At 32.0% G+C, this 23,560-nt stretch overlaps 2 protein-coding genes across 3 annotated transcripts in view; one reads left to right on the forward strand and one right to left on the reverse strand.

Moving 5' to 3' along the window:
- Positions 1 to 966: 966 nt before the first annotated feature.
- On the reverse strand, positions 967 to 11,086 carry LOC148604268 (ER membrane protein complex subunit 6-like). 2 transcript variants are annotated; one of them, XM_088550281.1, is made up of 5 exons: positions 10,951 to 11,086; positions 5,579 to 5,742; positions 4,376 to 4,468; positions 3,419 to 3,438; positions 967 to 1,209 (listed from the first exon to the last, which is right to left on the reverse strand). In XM_088550281.1, the coding sequence occupies exons 1-5, from the start codon at positions 11,003 to 11,005 to the stop codon at positions 1,179 to 1,181; spliced, it is 363 nt and encodes a 120-aa protein (XP_088406407.1). In that variant the 5' UTR covers positions 11,006 to 11,086; the 3' UTR covers positions 967 to 1,178. The 2 variants fall into 2 exon arrangements, with proteins under 2 accessions (XP_088406407.1, XP_088406408.1); XM_088550282.1 differs by lacking the exon at positions 3,419 to 3,438.
- Positions 11,087 to 11,277: 191 nt separating this feature from the next.
- Positions 11,278 to 23,560, forward strand: part of LOC148604269 (kelch-like protein 5) — a 72,102-nt gene continuing 59,819 nt past the window's right edge. The window contains exon 1 of the mRNA XM_088550277.1: positions 11,278 to 11,385. The gene's annotated coding sequence lies outside the window, so the exon portion shown is untranslated. The remainder of the gene's footprint in view (positions 11,386 to 23,560) is intronic.

Consider the following 23,560-nt stretch of genomic DNA (forward strand, 5'->3'; position numbering starts at 1 on the left):
AAAACGAATGACCCACCTGATGAGAAAATCCAGAAATCCTGTGTAAAAGCAGTTAAAATGACCTTCATATTTGGTTTTTAGATTTTTGAGTGTGCACGTATTTGAAAATTTGCGAAACGAACATATCAAATTAACCAACGAATTGCCTTTACCAACATTTAAGTTCGTTTTGTCAAAAAAATATTGTATTCCGTAAATTTAGTGACCTAATTCAAAATATCTTGTCCTTTTGACAACTGTCTTCATTACAAATGTTTTCTAGGTATAACAAATACTTAGGATTTTCATCGCTCGATTTCCGGTAGGTTAAACTTCTTTTATGCAAATAAATGACTTAAAATATTTTAAAACACAAGTTTAACTTAATTCACTTTGTCAGATGCTAGAGGGTAGAATGGCACCAAGTCAGAAAATAACTTGCCAGACAACCTCAAGCATTGCTGGAGTAGAGGATTTAACTCGTGCGCGGAACAAGTTCGCACACTCATTAAATCTAGGCGTTCTTCGGCACTCGTGATAATATTCTGGTTATTCACTCTTTCAATTAATTATCCTATCGTTATCCTATTAATAATATATCACAGGCAAATTAAAACCTTCCCTCACAAACTCTAGAAATGACAAAATCATTATGGAGTAACTATAAAATGAGTCAATTGCATCTGATGCTACAATTTAAAACATATCTCATTTTAGTTGGTAGTTGTGCAAATGGAAAGCACTCACGGTCATATTGTTCTGTGCATTTCTATTACGCATTGTCTTAGATCAATGTATGACCTGATACTTTTAATAGGAAAGATATGTTGCAAACAACCAATAGCATGATGTGTTGCTTGACTGCAAGAAGTACCTAGGTGAGTAAAGTTGGCCCTAGTGTACCATATATAGTGAGTGAAATAGATCTCAGTATCTAGGTCATGTAAGCCAATAACAAGAGGGCATAGAACAAAAAAAAAAACAAAAAACAAAATCATATTTATTTGGTACTTAACAATAACAGCATGATTACAACAACATGACTTCTACTGAGTCAAGTCCATAGAAATTTCTATACTTCAAATCTTCATGAACTGTCCTCAGAAACCATTCATAGCTTTACTATTGGCGATGGTCTTTTTACCAAGCCAGGAAACATTCTTGACTAGATTCTGATCACCATCAGATTCTACTACATATCAATACACATGTACCATTCCATATAAAAATCTGAGAACATGTTAAGAAATTATCTATATTTCGTTTTCTTTGGTAATCATTATAACTTGCTTGGTATATTTTTACAGGTTTGTATGCTCATGCATAAACACAAAACTTTGATACTTAAAATTTGATCAATATTTTGTATATTCTATATTTATCTGATTTCTAACTAATGAATAATGCAAATCAACTGCAATTCTAAATACAGGTAATTCACCACTTGCATTTATTGACTCATTAATGTACATACATGATGGTGTTTAAGGGATAGTGTTGTTCTTCCAACAATTGAATTATAATTTAAGACAGATGAACCAATAATTGACACACATTTGTTGTACCACAAAATACTTTGAATTTTTACCTGAATTAGACCTATAAATTGTACCATTCAGTCACTGCATGTAGGATTTAACAATACTCCAATCTACTTTCTTGTAGAACTATTTATAAGAGATCCTTTCACTTTTTCCTCAATTTATCACCTGGACATCAGGAAAATACTTGTTTCTGGTCCCTTTTAGGCCCATAATTTCTAATTTGTACAAGTCATAGCCTCCAAAACTAATCAAAGCCTTTCTCCGGTAATACAAACCTTGTGGTACAATTTTAAATTTGATCCCCATAAATTTATCCCAATGTGACCTTTATGGTACAGTGTGTTGTGGAGCAAACTGGATTTGCATAGTTATTTCTATGAAATACTTGTTTTTGGCCTTTAATTCCAAAGCGGTTGGGGCCGTAACTCCCAAAATCACTACCAATCTTCCTTTTGTGGTTTTGAACCTTGCTACAAAATTTTATCAAGATCAACTGACCAAAATATTTATGATATATCATAGGAAAACAAGTGTCTACAGACAACAACAATGATGACATCATAAGACCATAATACAACCACAATTTTTTTGTGGTCCAATAAAAATTGTCCATAAATATTTTGATAAAACAATCTGCAAAAATGTTCAGCATCAATAAAGACTTTCACAATTGCTGATACTTTCACTTGTGATATTTTATGAAGCTAGACATATAAACCTCCCATTAAAAACGAGGCACTAGAGAGCCTGAATGGTTCACATGGTAAAAAATAGTCTTTTTAGCCTTCAAAAGCTGGACTCTTAAACCTACTGTACTACTGTCAGAAGAATCATTTAATCAATAGAAAGCATCTTAGTTACCCAGCCTGTTTTCATGTTATAAAATAAATCCCTCAAAGACATTTTTGACACTTCAAGAGCAACAACTCAAACATCAATAAACAGATCTTTATGAAAATTAATTTTGTCATATGTTTGTTGCAACATACTGATGAATTTAATCCTTGAAAATTTGGTGAAACCCATTGGATTTTGAAGTTATTTTCACAAACCCATTGGATTTTGAAGTTATTTTCAAAAACCCTCAATTTTTAGTCATGGGGGCCATTTTTTCTACAGATAAAAAATCTCCTGACACAGTATGTTAAGGATATCCTAACAAACATTCATGCCATGTTTGGTAACAATCCATCCAGAAGTCTCTGAGGAAGATTATCAAGGTTGGAAAAAAAGAAATTCTGAAAAAAAAATCCGTTTCAGGACCTGTTACTCAAACATCTAACAATGAATCTTTCTGTAAATTCTGACATTATCAGGCTAAACAATTTTACACCCTGCCAGATTCTAGCTTAACTCAACTGTTTTTGAGTTGTTTGCAAAATTCTGTAATTTGAGCCTATGGTCTATTTCGGGTAATGGTGGCCAATTTTTTTTGCAAATTAAAAAAATTCCCCACACACAGATTGTTAAGTATATCCTAAGAAACATTCGTCCTTAGTTTTGTTTCAATCCATCCAGTAGTTTCAGAGATGATTTTCAACTTGGAAATGTAAAATTTGGGAAAAAAATCCATTTCAGTACCAATAACCAAAACATTTGACCCCTATTGTTTATTTTTAGTCACAGCAGCCTTTTTTTACAAGATCCAAATCACCACATATGGATTGTTAAAGATACCCTAAGGAACATTCAAGCAAAGTCTGGTTACAATCTGTCCAGTTCTTTCAGTGGTGTTTGAAAACGTTTACAAATGATGGTCACAAAATAGTGGCAATGGCTCACATAGCCTAAAGCCAGGTGAGCTAAAAAACCTCACTAGATGGTCTGCTACACTACTTCCATAACTTCTCCTAGCAACTGATATGCTTGAATAAGTCTTTCATTAAAAAGGATACGTCCAAAATAATATATATGTCTGAAATATGATTAAGGAAAATCAAAACACCTGCAATAATAAAGTTAATGGAGGAATGTATTGTGAATGACTTCCACATGTATTACATGTGTTTGCAGTATAGTAAGTTCTGCATGTATCGTTTAATTGGCAAAGTTGTACAATTACAACTCAAATGAATATAAAATCTTACATTACAAATTTTGTTGTATATATTTGCTATTTTTTATATAAAAAAAAACTTAAGAAAGATGTAGAAATTGAGGAAAACTAGGGAGAATAAATTAAATGAGGTTGGGGAGAAGATAATTGCTAACCACAGCTACAACTTAACTCTACCAAATATTAAATTCACAACGAGAGCCCAAATTATTTTTTTTTCTTTTGTAGTTTCCATACCAAGGGCACAGTACATATATTTGCCCCAAACCATGACTGGAAATTAATAATTTGATATGGGAAAGTCTTCTGCTGTTTTTTTTTTAAATCAACTGAATAAACTTGATCAATTCCATTCAAAAATATCATTATTAAATGATTGAAAATATGGTTTTCTATATTTGGCAAATCTGCAATTTTCTATCAAATAAACTTCTATCATATGCCAAAACTAAGCAATTTTTTGGTTAAAATTCTGAGTTCCTCTGTTAACTAGAACCCAGAATTGCTATTTATGATTTATAAATGCATGCTTCTTTGATGAACATCTAAATCATTTCAGTTATCCCTGGGTCACTTTGGTTAAGACATAACAAAATAAGCATCCTACTATAAACTGTGCATAGTTTTTTTGTCAGTTGCTTTAGATTTCCATTCTTTTGTAAATAACCCTTAAAAGTTATCATACAATGTCCTTTAACTTCCAAAGCTTAAAAAGTACAAACATAAAGTATAAAACAACCAAATTAAAATTTTAGAGATTGGAAGCTGTTGAAAGTTATTTTGAATAAAAGGATACAAATATTCCACCAAATAATCCATTCAGGAACAGGTCTCTCCTTGACATAAAGTACTTGTTCCATGAAGCTCCAGCCTTGAACATAAGCATCACCTGAAAAAGGCACCATAGTAAATTAAACAAATGTTAACCATGAATCTTTTAATCTAAATGTATATGTTTCATGTTTTTTTTATGAACAAACTTTGAACTTTTAAATACAAATATTGTATTTCATTACTAAAATAAAATCTCTATTTGTTTTATTGAGTTACCATAATATGAAGTGTGAAAGGCAAAGTGGACAAGGGTTAATGTTGCATTTCACTCACTGTTTCTTTTTCTAAGGATATGTATACTGAATACTATAATATGTCTATCACAAATCAGGCATGAAAAAATTCAAACGAATGTCAAAATGCACAACAGAAAAAAAGTTAAAATCTTATACTTCTTTTCTTGCGAAAACTTACAATAAGCATGACTTTGAAAATTTTGATCCAAACTATAAGTTTTCCTACCAAATCTATTTACTTCTGGCATTTTTCACCTGTAGCAATGACAAATTATCAAAAAACTGCTTATTCATAGCATTTTCAGCCTAACATCTCCTTTTATGGTAACAATACCAAAATTTTAACCTAATGTGTTTGACTTTCTCTGTAAGTAATTAGAACTCACCTCAAAAAGCAATTTTTGAAGATTTTGAAATTTTGATTGCAATAGCCTATAGGAATAAATTCAGTTAAAAAACTCCCATTACTTCCAATGCAAACCCATATTTTAAGTGATGCCCCTTGTGAATAAACCTTTAGAAATCAAGCAGTTTTATGTATCACTCTTTAACGTTCATGAGCCAAGTTATCTTTAGCAACTTTCAAAACATATGGTCATGTGGCCTTTTTTTTTGGCCATTTCCATGGCTTCTTTACATACAATGTACAATTTGAAAATGTGCTAATTTTTTACCCTAGCCCCCCACCACTGTTTAAAGTGCTCTGAAAAAGAATTTGAACAGCAAAATAAAGAACTGGCACTTTCTGAAGTGCAAAAATGAAATTTCTTTCAAAATATATTAAATTGAAAAAATATTAGTCAATCCCATGGCCACTAGCCTTCTCTTCATGACTGATTGTTCTCCCCAAAAGGGGTGGTCCTTGTGACGCCATGAATATTTACTATATTTATACCTATAATATTCCTGTATATTACAAAATACAATACCGATAATACAAAAGCTGTAATGAAGTAGAATGCAAATCCTTGTAATCCAGTCAACCCCAGAATCCCTGCTGCTCCACCAGCCAAAGATGACATTGATGTTCTACAGTAGTCTAGTATTGCTGCATTTTGTCGCAAGCTCATCTCATTGTACCTCACCGTATTATCTACCATATAAAAGAAAAACAAACATATATGTAAAAAATATGTTTCATACAATGTATAATCATATAAATCACAAAAAACTGTATAATAGATTTAATTTTTTTTATCAATACAATGGCAGGTCCGGGTGCCAAAAGAATAGGCCTGCAGCAGAGCTAAGCTTGTCGTAAAAGGCGACTAAATAGTGCTCAGAACCTTTGCCAGGGGCTAGGGCACACTGCCCACAGAGCAACTGGGTTGTGTGCCCCAGGTGGTGGAATGGAATACCCCTGGTGTGTTGCATGCTGGGGTTGTCAGGCTATAATACTAAAAACCTGACCGCAAACCATAGTGGTGCACTGTGTTGGGAAAGATGCCACGTTCCTCGCACATTAAAACCCCTACTTTGGTATTCTCCCGTAATAGGAATCATAGGGCTCCACCACAGGAGGCTAAATTGCCTGACCCTACCCACCTCTCCCTATTTCCAGTGGCAATCAAAATTTGTTAACCCCATTGTCCTTGTGTCCCATCCCATTTTTTATTTCATGTTCATTTTATCATCTACTTCATGTTTAGCGCCTGAATATAGCTGACATATTGATGCTCAGGCGTTAAACCCCAACAAACAAAAAAAAAACAATCTTCAATTTTGAATGGAGACAACGGCTTTAACAAAAATTCAAATCAATAAGTACTCAATTAATGTACACTGTACTTAATACATATATATTGCAATATTTACTATTATTTTAACTTAAATATCATAAAGATGTTGTACACATACTTATTATCTATCAACTAGCATAATGCTGGCTGCCGCATGCAAAATTATTATCATTTTTTTTGTCTAGAGGGAACCCTTTAAAATGAAGATTTCATTGTCTCAAATGTGTGCACTGATGTAGTAAACAGTTGTGCAAATTCACATTTGTTATCAATACTGTGACAAAGGAAAAATGAACATAAAGTGAAATGCAAAAAAATAAGAATTTTTTTAAAAAAGAAAACACAAGACCAACTAAAACTAAAAAGGATACGACCAGGGTACGAAACTCACTCAAATTCTAGCCAGTCCTGAATACAATTTTTCAATATATTTACTATATGGCTATGTAAATTTTTACTAAAATTAGCCCTGCCAACAAATAGCCAGTCTCAGGCTGGCGGGCATGCTACCATTTTTAACTCTGATACGACTGAAGCTTAACATAAGGGTAAATATGAGATTACAAGTACATTGTATTTTTAAGTTCACAGAGCTCACATAGACAATGTCTACTCCAAAGTTATAAACAGGCTGAGGCCCTGTATGAACCAATACCTTTCACAAGAATTAAAAAAAATATATAAATGAGAATTACAAATGTCTGAATGTTTAGTCTGAAAGCCAACTTTTTAACATCTTTAGGGAAAAGCCAAGTGGTTATTTAAGAATCAGGGTCCATTTGCCCTGCAAAATAAGTAAGATTATCAATTTATATGACCAAGTAAAAAAATATGCTTGGTTCTAGTCGTCCAACTGAATTAAACATAGTTTTTACCAATGACCCTAGACTTTTTTTTGGAAAAATGAAAAAAAAGTCATAAAAAATAAATCAACCGACCCTACCCACTTCTAAATTAAAACCTTTTTATTTGAACTAAACTTAATTTGAGAGTCACATACCTGCCAACTTTTGAAAATCCCCATGGCAGTTTTTAAGTGGGACAACGTGTGAATCAACACTTTCGGAACATATTTTGCAAACTGCATGGGTTTTACTGTAATGTAGTAATGTATGAATGAGACAATCACTATAGCATTAAGGGCCTTTTTCAGTTGAATAATATGTGCATGCACTATAATAAATTGAAGTTTGTAAGCCCCCTTTTGTGTTGGATTCCTCCAAACCAATTAAAATTCCGAAGTTTTTTTTCAAATTCCAAAAAAAAAAAAAAAAAAAATAAATAAATGAGAAAACTTACATTCAAATTAATTTCTACTATTAGTACTATTTGAAAATTTATACATTGAACTCATGTTTCCTTCTTTCCATTTATGTCAGTTGAAGGGGAGTTAGTATTCATGTTGTGAACTTGAAGTTTTACAGTTCAGCAAGTGTCTTAGGGCCTTAATAAGTCTCAGGTGGAATGTTTGACAGCTTGATACAGTATAGTTTCATGAGTACTGATGGAGGGAAGCTTGGGCAACTCTTACTTTTCATTAAATACATATCATGAGAACCAGTATATGAGGCAATGTAACAAATATTCAAAAATGTTGATATCGAATTTCCAAAATTATCTCTATTTGAAAGGAATAGTATTTCTTTTAACTATTGCAAACAACGCTTTTGGGGAAAAATTCTGCATAATTAAAATTAAAGGAAATGTGAAGAGTGTAGGGGAGGTAACTCATATGGTATAAAGGTCTCGCTAAGGTCTCACTAACCACTTCCGGGTCAAATGGCCACCCCCCTACGTAGTACCAAAAACACACTGAACCTAGACATATGCATTGTAAGTACATTATTTGTGTGTATTATTATTAAAAGTAGTCAAAATAAAGCTGAGAATGTGTACTTTAAAATCATTTATGTAATTAACTACAAAAGTGTATGAATATTGTTTACATGTGTGAGTAATTTGCCTACATGTTGTCAGTTAGCAGAACAGGTAAAAATGTGGATTTTCAGTATTATTTATTCAAGTTAATTTTGTGAAGAATTTCTACAATCATCGTACCGTTAGCATAATGATTTTGGAAGCCTTTTTTTCCAAGCTTCGCACCGGTATGCAACTTTAAGATGTCATTTGTCCTGGGAATTCACAGTGAGACTTTGAAAATTACTTTTTTAACATGTAAAGTAATGGAAATGTTAGAAGTGGTTAGTGAGACCTAACCACTTCTGGGTCAAATGGCCACCCCCCACCCCCCTTATGTAGTACCAAAAACACACTGATACTAGATCTATGTATTGTAAGTGCATCATTTGTGTGTATTCTGATCAAAAGCTAAGAAAGTGTACATTAAAATCACATTTCTAATTTACTACAACAGTGTATGAATATTGTTTACATGTGTGAGTAATTTGCCTCCATGCTGTCAGTTGGCAGAAAAGGTTAACATGTGGAGTTTCAGTATTATTTATTCAAATAAATTTTGTGAAGATTTCCAAGCTTCGCAATGGTATGCAACTTTAAGATGACATTTGTCCTAGGAATTCACAGTGAAACTTTGAAAATTACTTTTTTAACATGTAAAGTAATGGAAATGTCAGAGGTAGTTAGTGAGACCAAACAATGATAATTTTAAAATTTGTTAACATGCGTGGTTCTACAAATTTAAGACCTGTTAAAATGACAGTATTGTCAAATTAATTGTTGAGTAGAATTTAATCTTTAGAAAATGATTGGATGTTCATAAAATAGCGGTAGATCCAATTGGGATTCTTTTTCTAGTTGTTAAACCCTGATCAGCTGTTTTATTGCTCCTTGGAGATTATTTACCTGTAATAAAAAGTACCCTTACCTGTTTAGACAGCAATTAAGATCTTTTGTCAGATTAATGACTCTTTTAATTAAAGAAATAAATTTGAAATGCGAAGTAGGGGTTTGATTTCCGAGTTTTTATGTAATTTTGACAAAATCAGGTTTTGTGTCAAATTTGACCTTAAAATAGTAAACAACAAAAATTCTAACAAGGGCACATTTTCACGACTGAAAAGGGCATTTGGCGTGTTGGAAAAGGGGTATGGCGTCCTGAAAAAAGGTGTTCTGAATAATGGGCATGGGGGCCACCCCATACTACTTTCCTTTGGATTTAACTCTACTTTCATCTTTTTCAGGATATAGCAACATTTCAAACCAATCTTGCCAGTCATTTAAAAGAGAAAAACAAAATTCAACCTACCAACCCTATTTTATTCCTGGAGTTGACCGGAACCACACATATTTTTTTTATTTGGCCTAACTGTGGCAACGAGATATATATGTTTATTTTTTAGGGTTCATATGTTATGAATTTAAATATAAAAATAGGAGATGTGGTATGATTGCCAATGAGATAGTCATCCACCAAATGCCAAGCAACAAACTTTTACAGGTCACCACACGGTCTTCAGTGATGGACAAAACCTATACAATACAGCAAGGCCCCAAAACAAATGATGTGAAACTATTCAATAAAGACGAAAATCAACCTACATTGTAATCTATTTAAAAAAATTGTAAAACAAATAACAATAAACATAAAAAAACGACGACAACCACTAGACTAAAGACAGACATAAGAAGTACATGTATGTGGCAGGGTTAAACATAGCATATTATTATCAAAATATTGAAAATCAGCTGAATACTGTATAGGAGCACTTTGTACTTTTACACACATTACAAATGTATACATGTCAAAATTTTGATTAAAAAAACCTTTATGAATAGTTTGTTAAAACTTATTGTTAACATGGTAGTCAAAATTCAGCTAAAAACACATTTTAATTATTCAAAATTTATATAGGATTTCTAATTCACTGGCACCAGGGACTTTATATAATACTCCCTGCTGGCACCAATATTCTGTATGCACTGCACCCAACGTTTCGTTGAAATTATATAACCATTTTCAATATTGTCTTCATTGCTTTTCTTTAATTTTACCAAGTAAAACAAGGACTTTTTCAAAATATACATTTTGTATAAAGGGCTAACAGACTCCAAGGGTTAATGAACCCAGGGCACAGGGCAAACATACCTGATACTCGATACTGTTAGTTAACCTACATTTTGTAATTGAATCACATAGAAGTCACTTAGTTAGCTATAGCTGTACACAGTGTACACGCACCTGAAATTGCCACCACCAAAAAAAAATCTTCAACACCAAAATTCCTAAAAGGTAGTTAGGGACCACTGAAGACGCGAAGGAGTAATCAATTATCAAAGGAACCAAGATTCTAGCAGAATCAAATGTAATCCAGGGACTAAGACCACATACACACAACAAAGCAGGTAAAATTACCAAAATAATACATACAAAGTAACAAAAGTAAATGAGCAACTCGGACTCCACTGAAAACTGGAAGCACGGACCAGGTGTACCGGTAGTTGATGCTAATCCTAATGCCAGTAATGGATCATGATCCTGAGTTTTACATGCAAGGGAGAGAGAATATACTGTAATTCCAACACCAAAATAAAATTGTTTTAGAGGTTTATGAAAAAAAAATCATTTTCAGCACATCGTTTACCAGCAAATTTCCCTTTTCTTTTCGTCTTCACCACAACTCCTGATGCCATCGACATTTTGACTTACAGTGAAGTGTTAATTCTATTTTCGACAGGACTAAACGCCATTAGGTTTCGATTTAACCAGGCAACCTTGGATCAATAACACTGACCATATTAATATACTTTAAACTCAATACTAATATTTTATTATCTATAAAATGTTTTACCTTTAACACTTAGAAAACGGAACTGATAGGATTTATGTATGAAACGAACACCTCACTATAGAATGGAACCTCAAACTGGATGCCTGTATTACTTTTCTATTGGTATAAAATCTCCAAGTAGATTTGGTTCCAGTAGAAACTATATTTTGTTATTGCAGACGAATTTTTAAAAGAACAAAGGGCAGGCAAGTTTTAGAAAAGCTGATGAACTCAGATTGTTTTATACACGTAAGAATGGCTGGCTTAAAATTATCGTGAAATGATTTTCATTGATGATTGAATTCAATTTTGGTGAGCAGATTGGCGAGAATTTCCACAGGCACAGTCCGCGAAAACTTGTTTTGCCTGTCAAGTCATGGGACTGGCTGGATAGATTGTTCATTCAGTCACACAGATATTTAGCCAGTACCACTCATTTTCGTTAATTTACTGTTAGCGATTTAAAATTCTTTAATGACTTTATGGGATCCTTTTAGTTTTTTGGAGTATGACCTGGTGGAGTTTTTTTTTTCAATCTGTTTTCAGAAATGCCTATTAATACAGTTTTATTTATTTCCCATTTTGCATGTGATTAGTTTAGTAACTAGTTTGTATCAATATAATTATCTGAATATCAACAATTTTATGTTATCATGATAATTCTTCAACATCAATTTTATAATCCATGAAAAGTTTTCTGCTTCAGTCTGCTCAAAGTCAAACTCATAACCAATGTTCATTTCCCCATTATCTGTGAAATCATAGCTCTTGGTCTTTTTCTTTTTTCTGATTTTGCGATCTAACATTAAAATCACCAAAAAAATAGTTACAGCTACTTTTCACAGCTATTCCCCATGATCATCATCTTTTATAAGCGTTATATTAATATCATTAGTCTGAATATGTGACAGTTGCTTATAGCTGACCGTTTGCCAGGAACGGACAGTAAAAGTGTTGAATAGACTACATTAGGACTTTGTCAATAATCTGGTACCCGATGTTAAACTGGAAATGGAATTATGCAAACCAGTCAACGTCTAATAACCAAACAAAAAATCAAATGAACAAAGCACTGTGACGACCATTTTTTACTGGTGGTCCTTGGACCGTTGCTCACATAGCTGTTAACCCCTCCTGTAAAAACCTCCCATAATTGAATTTATCAATTTTCGTCAATTTTTGTCCACCATTTTTGTTTATGTCTACAACCACATGGGTCACGAAAGCACTCTATTGTCAAAACACTTGGAACAGCTGATCGATATACAAGTCTCTCTAGAATTATCTTCTTTCATATCAACAATTAGAATGATTTACAATTTCAAATGGATAGTTAAGTCAAGCTTTTACAAACCTTTTTGCAGAACACAACTTGCTGTTCTGTATGGCTGATCATTTTACTGACCTTGTAAAAAAAAAATTCCCTGACAATAAAATTGCAAAGAAATTTTATGTAAAAGGACTAAATGCACCCAAATCATAAAGCAGGTTATTGTACCATGTCTTGGGGTTAATGTACAGTGATTGAAAACTGTAAACAGAAACCATTCAGTATTTTATGTGATGAAAGCAATGGAAGGGGTGCCAAAAAGTTCTTTGCTACTCTTGTTCACATTTTTAAAAATGGAAGCAGGTCCATCAAAGCCAGATTCATTGACTTGACAGTGATGAACATTGGAACAGGGCAAAATCTATTTCATGCCATACCAAGCATCGCTTCTGTGAATACATGTATAATTCATGTATTCATTTGTATATATCATCTATTAATGGTTTGAAAAAAAATATTTGAAATGCTCTGTTTTATTTAATTTATGACATAAACAAATAAGGCAGTAATGTCGTCAGCAAAATCTCCTGCAATTTTATGATCGATTGCAGGAGATCTCCCACAATTAGGTTTGACTAGGTTAATAGGTATGCGCTCGTGATGAAAATATCAGACAAACTCATATTTTAACAGTCAGGACTGGCAGGCCCAACGAAATCTCTGACCAGTTTCTGTTAATAGCTCACATTTTGAAATTTTGTTAAATTATGCAGAAAGATAAATCCTAGTTGATGTAAAACTGTATAAACATGATTAATCTAAAATTAGAAGTGCATGTATATATGTATATATTTAACTTTGTCCTCATACAGGTTACCACCTACTTTAAAAAGTCCCCCTTTCAGTTGAAATGCATTTTGAACACCTGTCTAAACTGTACCAATTTTAAAGTCCCAAAGGGGTTGGGTTAAATTGACACTGTATTGTATTACTTGCAAATTGCATACCATTAATCCCTTTGGGTTTCAGTGCCAAAAACTATTTCCTGATCTTGCCACCCACTGTCAATTGAGGGTTCATGACTCATTGTCTGAAGAAAACTGCATTATGACAATTTATGTATGACTATTTTTAAGTTGATTTTTTACCATGCTAAATTTAAGAAGTGGATTACAAAGTGGAATAGCTCAAAATATAACTGGCAATGCTCATATGAGGAAGGGGTTTTTGACGATGAAACTAAAATTTCTATAATTTACCATTTTTTTAAAGGTAAAAATTCCGTGAATAGCTAATACTGGTATGTTTTTTATAAATTGCAAAAATAATGACAATTTGAAATTAAAAGATATCATAGTGCTGCTGTTTGCTAAGGATTTTGACTATGTGAGTAAGTCTAGAGAGTATCATAACTGCTATATTTTAAATCAAAAGAAAGATGAAGCATGTAGTTCTTGAATATTCATACTTACTCAAGTAAAAATGATAAAAGTGGATATGATGAAACCCAAATTATGGCGAGGGGTCTGGGGGCCTCTCACCCCCCCCCTCCAGTGGGTCCAGGGCAGCACAAACGACAAGACAATTGACATTCAAACTCATCAGTTATTACCATCCATGCCAGACAAAATGGCTGAGACGCATGCCTGAATAAACACTGATCTGTATCTGGATTCAAATTCAGTTTTTACTAACATTGACCAATAATTTTTTTGATCGGAAATTTCATAGCCAGAAAAAACTCAGCGATAGGCGGCTGATTTTACCAGCTGCCAGCTACTATTGAAAACACTGCTATATAATGTCCCCAATAATGGTTGAATTTAAGTGCATCTTCAATGATTGAAAAAGACACCCTTTAATATTACATTGTATATAAAAAAAATTCTGTACTGAAAAAGGAAATAGAATTAACCAAACTTTCTAAATTTGATCTTTTAGAACTGTTTTCCAAAATGAGTTTGAAGTTGCAAAATTTCACAAATTTCAGCCACTTCTTTTACCAAGATTGAATCTTTTTTACGCATGACTACACTAGTTTTGGGGAATTTTTAAAAAAACAGAGATGCACATATTTTATCATCAGTAACTTACTGCTTGGCGATAAATATATAAATTTTGTAGGATTATTATGAATGAAATTTTCTTTTGGATTTTAGAATTTATCATATGAATAAACTTTAATTTTGGTTAATCCATTTCACAATGACAACTGAAACATTAGGAGGCAGTTTTAATTTTTGAGTTATCTTTATCTTAGCAATATGATTAAGTTTTAGATGAAGTACTTATGTTGTATTATTACTACTGATAACTTTGGGTATTATTTACTATACCCCTGACAAACAATGTTAAGGAGGGGTATTTGGGTATCACACTCTTTCTCTGTTTGTATTATGCCCAATTCTTCCTAAACAGTAACCATGCCATTGACTTTGATGACATTTAATGGGAGGTTAGGTACTGTATGTAGATGTGAAAGAAGGTAGTTATTGTCTGGTGCCTGCAAAGGGAGATAATCCAATGTAAGGTTATACAAAAATTGTTAATCTCCAATTTTTTTTCCATTCCACCAATACAACAATAACAATATTACAAGACTTGTTTCAGAGGATATATATTACATGTGCATTTATTAATCAATAAAAATTGAGTAATGGAATATTGTATAGTTATACTGTTCAGCTTCAAAACTACATGTGCATTAGATAATTGGAGGAAATGATTTAAACGACATCCATGCATGCACATATAATAGTATTGTCTCTATGCTCCTTACCAATTATGATGTCTGGCTACTAAAATTGATAATCCCTGAGAATTACAGTATGAGGTCCTATTACAAGTCTTTGAACTTGCTGATAAAATGGAAGTTATTAGAATTAAGTAAATAACTATATTGATAATATAATAATTGCTGCTTCATTAACTTGTCATAAGTATTCGATTACTTCCCTGTCTGCATTGCACATTTTGTAATTTAAGATTGTGTCATTTAGTACCATATTATTGTTTTTTTATATCAGAGTAAACATTGATGTTGACTATTCTCCAATACATAGAGGTATATATTATCTTGTAGTTGGTGAAAACTGATAAGCCCTAGGTGACCCTTCAAGAAATCTTGTCTGTCCCATCTTACATCTCTATTGCAGAATTCACAAATATTGCCAGCCTTGAACAAGTATAATGAAATTCAGTCAGTCAGAACCTACAAGACCCACCATTTTTAGCTCTGCTGGCCCGAGTTTTTCTTATCACTTGGTGTCCATCATCGTTGCTGTCTGTCCTTAACTTTTCTTTAAAAATCTTCTCCTCAGAAACCACCAAACAGAATATGATAAAACTTGGTGACCATCATCCTTGGCAAATTGTCTACTCCCAAAATTGTATCCATTAAGGTCCCTCGCCAAAAAACATGGCTGCTGTTACTAAAAATAGAACATGGGGGTATCACCATATATTTCCTATATATCTCAAAAACCATAACGGATAGGAGAAATCTGAGACATCTTTGGTTCTTTGGCTCACAGAAATCTATCTACCCTGAATCTAATCTTGGAGTTATAGCCCTATTTTTGGCAGTTTTTGCCTTTTATTTAGAAAACAAAAGCAGCTTAATGATTTATGTATATTGTTAAAATGTTCAATATTTCAATAGCTATTATTGGTGAAAAATTTCAGAATTATCTGTTGATCTTTCTTGGAGTTAAGGCCCTTGAAAGTGTCATTTTTGACATTTTTATCAGTTTTTGCCAATTATTTAGAAAACAAAAGCAGATTGATGATTAATGTAAATTTATAAAATGTTCAGTATCTTAAAAATCTATTTTTGGTGCAAATTTGGGGAAAAACTGTTGTTGACCCTTCTTGGAGTTATGGCCCTTGAAAGTGTCATTTTTAACGTCTTTATCAGTTTTTCCTATTATTTAGAAAATGAAAGCATATTGATGATAATTGTAAGCTGATAAAATGTGCAGTATTTCAATCTATTATTTGGTGCAAATTTCAAAAACATCTATCGACACTTCTTGGAATTGTGGCCCCAGAAAGTGTCGTTTTGACCATTTTCCCGTTTTTTGCCTGTTGTTAACAAAACAATAGCAGATTGATGATTAAGGTATATTTTAAAAATATATATGTAAAAGATCTATGAAAAAATCTGTTGGTTGCAATTTTAATGATTTTTTGCACTTTTAGCACGTTATTCAATTAACTTAAGAAGAATGATGATTTAAGTTTGAATGTTCAGTATCATGACAAGTTTTGTCAAAGGTGTTTGACCATATTTAGGTTTTGCATAACTTCTAAAGCTATTAAACAAGATGAGTGATTCAGGCTCTTGAAAGCCCCTTGCTGGTTTTAAATACCAAATTTGTTTTTTTTTATTTTTTCAAATCATAAATTCTTTTGTTAAATGGGTCCTTTCCTTGACAACAGAATTTAAGTGGAAAACTGATGGCCAAACTGAATTAAAAATGAGCCATTTGGCAATTTGGCAAAAAAAAATTTACGACATATTTGATGCAAGGTATGTATGCCCCATGACTGGACAACTTAAATGCTGGTATTTCTATCATTAGACAAAATATTTATTTTGTCAAAGATTCTCAAAAAAAAAAAATGTCAGCCAATCTGGAAATTAATAAGAATTCTAAAAAAACTGTGAAAAATTGATATTTTGAGAAGCAAAACTTGTGCATCTGTATTCCATCAAATGTAATTTATAGTGGATTTCTTAAATAACTGTATTGTATTAGAAGATTTTGAGACACTAGTCATGGATTTACATATGTCATTCCAATTTTCCTGGATTTATGTAGCAATTTACAGAATTTTTCAATAGATACTTGAAGTTTTAAGTATCTGTAGTCATAAGTTTCTTATTGCAAGTATTTGAATGCAAAAGGGAAGAGGTGATAAAGGCTCTCAAAATACAGCTGGCCTTAAATACAACTGAAAATTAATCATAAAGTGTTGAAAGATTTAATTGTGAATTTGAATTCATCACAAATCAGAGAAAATATAAAAACTTCTGATTATGATAGCATTAAAAGGACAAAAGAATTGCTATAAATTTACCAAAATTAAGATATGCCTTCAATTTTGTCAAAGGATTAAATGGTATCCACACCTTAGAAACAATTTTATATTTAGGGAATACATTTATTATTACATTGTACTGAGTTTATCATATATCTGAAAATATAAAGATGTTTCTTGGGTATAGACAAAGTTTTCTGGATGTGTTTATGTCTGAAAAAACAACAAAATTTATTATTCTCAGCAGTTCTTGTTAAAAGACTTATAATTGTGGCACCGTTATGACATCAGTAGAATGAAGAAATGCCACATAACATTCTTTTTATTAACATTAATGTATTTAACTATGTGATGAATAATTTCTATGTTAATACAACTAATATTTTTAGTCAATATTTATAGCCTAATGCCCCTATGCCTTAGTATGAAGTCCTTTTTATCTATGCCTGTTGTTAGAATGATTTATGGTGTTGGTACCATGTGTCTGTCAATCTGTCCATCTAACCACAAGTAGGCTTTTTGATGGATTTTTTGGCTTGTTCCCATTTCGCCTTAGCTGTCAAATTTTGTAGATAATTTTTTTCACATTTCGCCTTAGTAAAATTGGTGTAAACTAAGGCGAAATGGGAACTTATGTAAACATGTAATTAAGTGCTACTTTGTGTTTTTTGTAACAATTAAACTTTATATACACATATTACAAGAATGGATAGGTAGATCTTTATATTGTTTGATGGGTTTTTTTTTTTTTTTGGTTATTTCATTTATTATTTATTCTGTGAAATATTAAGTGGAATTTGTTGGGTTTTTTTGGTCATTTTTTTTTAAGAATGGACTTTACCCCCTCTTTTTTATTTGGTAGATTCTATCAATAATAAGTGTGAATAACAAAATTCAAATTAAATATGAAAATATGATATGAATGAGCACTTTCATAATATCTTGACACGTCCTATGTTTTTGAATACACAGAAATAAAGAGGCAAATTAAAATCTTCATTAACATACGACAAAATTGAGAAAAATCGTTATAAATCATGATTCCAGCAGAACAAAATTAAAAACAACAGCGGAAGACAGTTTCAGACTGAGCACAGCAGCACAGTTGTGAAGGTTCATAGGCCATATATAATATTCAATGAAGCTTCAAGATGGCGAGGTTGCATCTCCAAAGTAGATGCAGTTCTTCTCACTGCAGTAGTACATATGTAAGACTCGAGATGGCGACAATATCTGGTTGTGACACTAGCATACATGTACTTGAATGGTTAGAATTGTTATAGAATTTTTAAGGACAAAATTGCAACAAGTTACAAAGCTTTAAGTATAAGCAAATTAACCTTTAGTTAAATGATGGTTAGCTTATTTCATTTAATTAACAATTATTTATGCTCCCCAATAAATAATGTCAATTTATTGTTATTGAATTTGCGAATAAATAAAGAATGTGAAGATGACATGTTCGTAATAAGTACTTTGATAATAACTTCATTAGTTTAATCCAATCCTATGTGCATATTCACTCATTAAATTTATTTTTAAAATATCATATTTCATTTTTGAACTTAATTTTTGTTCTGTTTTTTTTTCTTTATTGGTCCCTGAATTGTATGTACTCATACACGAAAAATAAAATTGCATATATTTTAAAAGTATTTTTTTTATATTGAAAAGTATTCAAAAACTTAAAATTTATAGCTTAAGAAGAAGAAAAAAATGATAAAAATTGATTTAATTGTTTTATCTTAATCATTGTGAGAACACCTAACTTTGTTTTTACAACAGAAAAATATATAAATTCCCATTTCGCCTTAGTACTTTTTTACCTTTTATCACCTGTAATTCAGAGCTGAGGCGGAATGGGAACACACCAATTTTTTTACTTTGCTATCTTGGTACGATGTCTGTCAGTCTGTCCATCCACCACAAGCAGGCTTTTTGATGGATTTTCTCAATTTGCTGTCTTGATACTTTGTAAGACATCATGAAATGTAACCTTATTTTTTGCATACCAAGGTGTTTCTTGTTGTATAGTAAAGCAAGAGGACAGTTTTTTAATTAGTATTGCGTGAAGAAAGATTCTTCCAAATTTTATGAAGTACTAAAGACTCACTGTTGTTATCTGATTTGAGTAACCCCAAAAATCTCACAGTCATGAATAAAAAATGTTAAAAAAGGTTACAAAATGTAAAAAAAAACAATGATGATTAACAAAGTAAGTAGATAAGATGTAGAAGATCAATGGTTTGATTGTTGCCCAACTTCTGCTGACTTTTAACCTTGAACATTAGTATCAACAGTAATGTCATTTCTCTTCCTCTTATCTTAAAACCTATGTAAAGAAAAAAAACATTTGTATATAATCATTGAAAATTGATTTTAATGCTAATAAATGCATTCCTGAGGAGGAATCATCATCCAGTCCATGACTCACTTACTCAGGTGATAACAGCTGCTTATAGTACCCTGTGGGTGTCTTATGTTATGGAAGAAAACAAAAAAAAATTGAAAACATAGTTTGGAAATCAAGACTGAATAGAAAGCCTGTAAATCAAAGTGCTTGTAGGAAAATTTATCAATAATTATGAAAATCTTCAGAAACATATGAGCAAACCTTTCCATAATCTTGTTTGAGATGGAAATTTTTTATATACCTATCTTAAGTGGCATTTTAGGCTTTAATTGCTGTTGTCCTCTGTCAGTTTTTGTGAGCTTTAACATGGGAGCCATAAATTGGGGTGATCTGAAATTTGATGAAGGTAAATGTGGTATGTGTGTTGCTGTCATTCAGGTCAAACTTTTAATACTGTTTGCTGAACATCTTGAAGTAGTGTTGGGGTATTCTTGTCCTCATTCTATGGATTCATTTCCTCTAATATTAATGTATGTACATCTTCATTTTTAAAATAAAATGTGTCATGGGGTGCAGCTTGATATGATTGCAGAGGTTGAACCCTGAACATTTGGGGCAAGTATGGGGACACCATTCAGACTTGATACATCTTTAATTAATTTTTATTGTGATTATACATTTGACTCATGATACCAATTTGACCTTTTCTGGCCCCAAATTCCTCACTGGTTCCAATTTCAACCTCCAAAATCAATCCCAACCTTCCTATGTTGGCATGGTACATTGTAGTAGAATTTCAAAGAGATCCATTCACTTTAATCAAGATATCACCCAGAATTCAGATAAATTCTTGTTTCTTGCCCTGTTGTGGCCCTTTATTAATTGGCCAAAGTCACAACCTCAAAAAACAATCACAGTCTCCTTATGAGGTATAGCATCTTGTACAATTTAAAAGAAATCTGTCCACATTTTTTTATTGGAGTTATATATTTAAATTCTATGAAATCAGAAGTGTTTGTTTATGGCCCCTGATTCAAAGACTAATTGGGCCTTAACCCCCAAAATCAATATGAATTATCCTTTTATAGTTTTGAACCTTAATTATCATAAAATTTTATGGAGATCAACTTTCTAATATTCATGCTATCAAACAAAAACCAAGTATCTACAGATGATGAAATGGATGAAAATGATTCAGATTACAGTGCCATACCATTGTAGGATAGCATTTTTTTGTGCTTGTATCAAAAGTACACACATTAATCAAGACAGGAAAACTTGCATGTGTTTACAGATGCTAGTAGTGTTTTGGTTCAGTTAGAATTAGAATTGAATTGGCAGGTTAATTCAAACCTTTGATTTTACAAAAAAAAAATAATCTACAAAAAACATATTCCAATCATTTTCAGTTCATGTTGTTAGATAAATCTGTATCTGTCTTATTGCTGATTCTTGAAGAATTTAGAGTTGGCTAATCAGCCATAAGTTAAGAGTTATGTGTAATGAGTAACCAGTTCAGTTATAGGGTCAGAGGTTAACAAAATGTTTCCTACAAACAACATTTTTAAAGCACATGTATATATAAATGATGTTCAGGGAACAGAGTTGGTCTTCTCTTTAACAACTGGCTGACTTGATGATGAGTAGGAGAAAACTTAATTGTCCAGTTAATTATCTAAAACAATCCATCAGGTGACTGTTATTTAACCAAGAGAAGACCAGCTCTATTCCCTGAATATCAATATGGTATGTGCGGTTTTTGTGTGGTTATGAGACTTTCAATACAGACAGTTTTATAGTCCCATCTTTTGACTTACATAGTATGTCAGTCCATACACTAATCTTATCAAACTACAGTAGGCAGCTCATTTTCCGTTGGTCAATTTTTCTTTTAGAAAAGGGTAGTATATATGTGAATGGAAAATTGAAAGTTCCATTTCATTTTGTTTTACCAACAAACCCACCCCCCTTAAAAAAATCATTATTGTGGCACTTGACAAAATTTATCTTAATACATGTACTTCTTATACCTAACCTTCTTTGTGTTAGACTGTAAAACTTACCAGTATGTAGATATTTGAACCTAAATAGGGCGATATGTAAAACATTGCTCATGTAGATACATAATTGATTGGTTTGAAGGCATTTGGGAATGCAGGAATATGATGTAGGAATAAGGAAGTTGCTTTTCTAGAATTCAGATGTTCTTGTAAATACCATGCAGATTTTTAGCTATGTATTGATATGTTTCTGGTTACAGTTTGTGCCTTAAGCCACTAGCCCCAAGCTTGAGACTAGTAAAAAGTGATTTGGGCTAATGAATCCGAGAATTTCAGTTGCCTTCTTTAGAAAAATTACTGAAATTGAATGTACGAGCTAGTAGCTGAAAAAAGTATATGGCACAGACTGTGGTTATTATTTGCAAAAAAGAGTTGAATAAGTTAATAAGAATTACCCTGTCTGTCAGTCCAACACCTCTTAACCTACTCTACATATGATAAAACTTCATTAGTGTGTGAATGTGCTGTATAGTCTTCTTTGATGCAAGAATGTTGCCATTTCCCATTGTCTATTCACAAGACATATTGTTTTCTGTATACCCTATATATCTGGGTTTATAAAATAATCTTTGTCTAATAGTTCTACTGTTAGAGTAGTTATATACTGTTAGATTTCCAGCATTAAACAAAATGTGAAAAGAAGTGCAACAACTCTTCCACTTACCATGCTTTACTTGAACTTCTAGTAAGAAAACACATTTGGTTTACAATTTATTTAATCAATCATTTTCATTTTACATTAGTCAGTCTGTTATAGTAGTGCCGGTCATTGTGCATAAATTGGTCAATTTCTATTAAAAATCGAATTGTGAATGACTTACTGGTACCCTCAGATGCATGAAATTCTAGTGTCAATTGGATATTATACTTCGATCATTTAATCAATCTATCACAAGTAACGTAAACAAATTGTATTATCAGAGTACTTCAACTTCCCAAAATTCTTGTTGGGAAATTAAAATGAAAATCAAGCTAAGAGTTATGTTTAAAATATTTTGTAATTAAAGTTACATGACCTGATGTTTACATAAAACTGTACTTTCTGTATTGATGAATGGAAACTCATTCAAAAGATGCAGTTGATAAGATGGAGGAAAAAATTGATAACTTTATGAATATTGCAACAGATTTAGACATTAAGTGATTTTACATTATAGGTTTCTGCTCTTAGTACATGTATTTCCCAGTTATTATTTCATTGAGATAGTACTAATTAGCTTTGAAGGATTCTACTTATCTTATCTTACTATTTGACATTTTGGCTCTTTTTTTGTTTTGATTGATTGCTTATTTTCTTTTTATTGGAGTTTTTCTTGGTACAATGTCTGTGTACATGTAGAAATGTCCAGTGCACAAAGGTTCTTCTTGACTAAGCATGGCTGGTTGTGGGTGCACTAGTTTCATATTTTGGAAGTCTGATGCATGGCTGGACCTCAGCGTGAGGCTTAGATGTTTTTTAAGGCAAATTATACTAGAATCTAAAATGTTCTGCATATATATCTATATTCGAGTCTTACATAAAGTCTAATATAATTCTGGTTCCATGGAGTCTGATGGTTTTATAGTTAATTGAGTTATGAAATTCCATTATATCCTAGTCATGGATTAATTAGATAAAATTTCTAATGATCCAGAAATTTCTGCACATTGCTAATTGATAAGCAAATGCATTTGCTTCGCTACAGCTAACATAGTTAA

The sequence above is a fragment of the Perna viridis genome, chromosome 10 (assembly GCF_037379345.1).
Source record: "Perna viridis isolate PV_CMFRI_1.1 ecotype Kerala chromosome 10, ASM3737934v1, whole genome shotgun sequence".
In the NCBI taxonomy this organism is placed as follows: Eukaryota; Metazoa; Mollusca; class Bivalvia; order Mytilida; family Mytilidae; genus Perna; species Perna viridis.

Coding starts and splice junctions, on each gene's coding strand:
- LOC148604268 (XM_088550281.1), bottom strand. CDS start 11,005: ATGTCGATGGCATCAGGAGTTGTGGTGAAGACGAAAAGAAAAGGGAAA. Junction 5,743..10,950: donor AAGAAAAGGGAAATTTGCTG/GTAAACGATGTG, acceptor TTTATATGGTAG/ATAATACGGTGAGGTACAAT. Junction 3,439..4,375: donor GATTATTTGGTGGAATATTT/GTATCCTTTTAT, acceptor ATCATATTTCAG/ACATATATATTATTTTGGAC.